Source organism: Astyanax mexicanus, chromosome 4 (assembly GCF_023375975.1).
Source record: "Astyanax mexicanus isolate ESR-SI-001 chromosome 4, AstMex3_surface, whole genome shotgun sequence".
In the NCBI taxonomy this organism is placed as follows: Eukaryota; Metazoa; Chordata; class Actinopteri; order Characiformes; family Acestrorhamphidae; genus Astyanax; species Astyanax mexicanus.
In genome coordinates, this window is record NC_064411.1 from 50,768,673 (window position 1) to 50,770,818 (window position 2,146).

Below are 2,146 nucleotides of genomic sequence, written 5' to 3' on the forward strand. Positions count from 1 at the left end.
TAAGACATGCAGACTGACTAATGTCAGCTAATTACTGTCTTCAATGCTTTTCAGCTCCTCCTGCAAAGAGTGCGGACCAATCACAAGGAGAGCCGAAAGCCAGGGCGGACTTCCTGCAGTGTAAGCATATTCTCAGATCACTGCTCTTCTTCACAAGATATATTTATTAAAAGGTACATTATATTGCTAAAAGTATTCACTCGTCTGCTTTTGCATGTACGAGCGACATGACATCCCGTTCTTAATCAGTAGGGTTTTATATGATGTTGGCACGCTCTGCAGCTAGAACAACTTCAACTCTTTTTGGAAGGCTTTCTACAAGGTTTAGTAGCATGTTTATGGGAATTTTTGACCATTCTTCCAGAAGCACATTTGTGAGGTCAGACACTGATGTTGGATGAGAAGGTCTGGCTCATAGTCTCTGCACTAATTTATCTTAAAGATGCCCTTTTTGGTTGAGGAACTCCGAGCAGGCCAGTCAAGTTCTTCCACAAAACCAAACCCGGTCATCCATGACTTTATGGACCTTGATTTTTGCACTGGTGTGCAGTCATGTTGGAACAAGGAGAGGATATTCAACTGTTGCCACATAATTGGGAGCATGAAATTGTCCACAATCTCTAGCAGGGTTCATACCAGGGGCGTTGCCTGGGTATGTAAAAAAATCCGGGGCTCAGCCCAGTTAATTATATTACTTTATTAGCAGATTAGTTGGATCTGATGGAAAACATACAATTTTAGGGCAAAGATCAGGGTTAAGAAACTCATTTAAGCTAAGTATAGTACTAAATTCTGGCTATCCACAACATTCAGCTTCTAGCTAACTGGTTAGCTAAATTAATATTCATTAATTTTAGCTTACAATAACCCTGCAATCCTAAAATAATAAAATCAATTTGAAAATGAAATAGTTATTGGCTGATCAGGTACATCAGAGCAAGTTAAACATATATAGTTTTATTTTCTCAAACCTTGAGCTGTGTGTTTTGTTTCAGAGACGAGTCTTTTTTTTAACCAGCTATCAGGAACATATCATCACAGTTTACATGGTTAGTTTAGTTACCTTTCTTTTAGAAAAATCGCCGTATATCCAGATATGTTTTAAAATCAGCGCTGAAACCCGCTGCAAGAACTCAAAAAACTTTAAAAAATCCTCCCCAGCGAGGAGGTGGGGGAGGGGGCTGGGGCTTCCCTACTAGTCCACCGCGCTCCGCAAAACCAGCGAGCTGATTGGCTTTTTCACATGAAAGGCGGAACTTTATCCTTGAACTGGCTCCGTGATTTGCATCAAGAGATTTTCCATTCACAGCGGACAGCGGCCTGTCTTCTCACTATTAATACAGCTGAGCTAAGTGAAATGATTCGGGGCTAAAGTCTCGGAAGCCCAGGCCAGACGACGCCCCTGGTTCATGCACTTTTAACCAATACATTTTTATGATTTTTTTCATGACGTTTCCATGCCTTCAAAGCAAATTTTCATGATCATGCGATTTTTCATGACCAAAACATCAGAGCAGGCATCGACAATAAAAACAAAAAGCAACTAAAACTATAGTTAAAATTGATTATAGTAGGCCTAAAATGAATCTGACACACAATCTTCAATAATAAAATGCGTGTCAGATCCTGAGAGCTCCATTGTGTAGGGATAAATAATTGAATCAACTCGGAGCTGATGTATTTGTTAGCTCAAAATTGATATTTTATTTTACAGGGTCTACTACTACTTGGCTGTTGTTTCTAATCAGTTCCACTGTGTTATAATATCACTGACAGTTGGATGTGGAATATTTAGCAGTGAGTAAGGAAATTTCGCAACTGGACTTGTTGCACACTGGAGACACATTCTTTCACTAATGTTTGTAGAAGCAGTCTTGCGTGCCTGAATGTATTTATTTAGATGGGTAAAAAGTAAAAGTAAATACTATTGGCAATATATTGTACATTAGAGGTAAAGTGGTGCTCTTTTCCAAGTCGTAACTTGCCAGTGCTGTTATGTTCACACTCAATAAATCAATCAGCAGAGCTCCTCCCATGAGCTTAGCTTGTGACTTCAGGGCTAGAAGAGCCAAAACAACACTGCTGCTGCCTCCTCCTCTTCTTCTATAATTAACACCAGCGTTGGGTTTCTTTCCTCCGACTGCAG

General features: G+C 39.8%; 1 protein-coding gene across 1 annotated transcript in view; it reads left to right on the forward strand.

The window, feature by feature from the left end:
* Nucleotides 1-2,146, forward strand: part of LOC103027575 (E3 ubiquitin/ISG15 ligase TRIM25) — a 32,174-nt gene that overhangs the window by 27,252 nt on the left and 2,776 nt on the right. Inside the window, exon 13 of the mRNA XM_049479011.1 lies at nucleotides 55-120. Within this exon, the coding sequence (XP_049334968.1) occupies nucleotides 55-120 (66 nt within the window). The remainder of the gene's footprint in view (nucleotides 1-54; nucleotides 121-2,146) is intronic.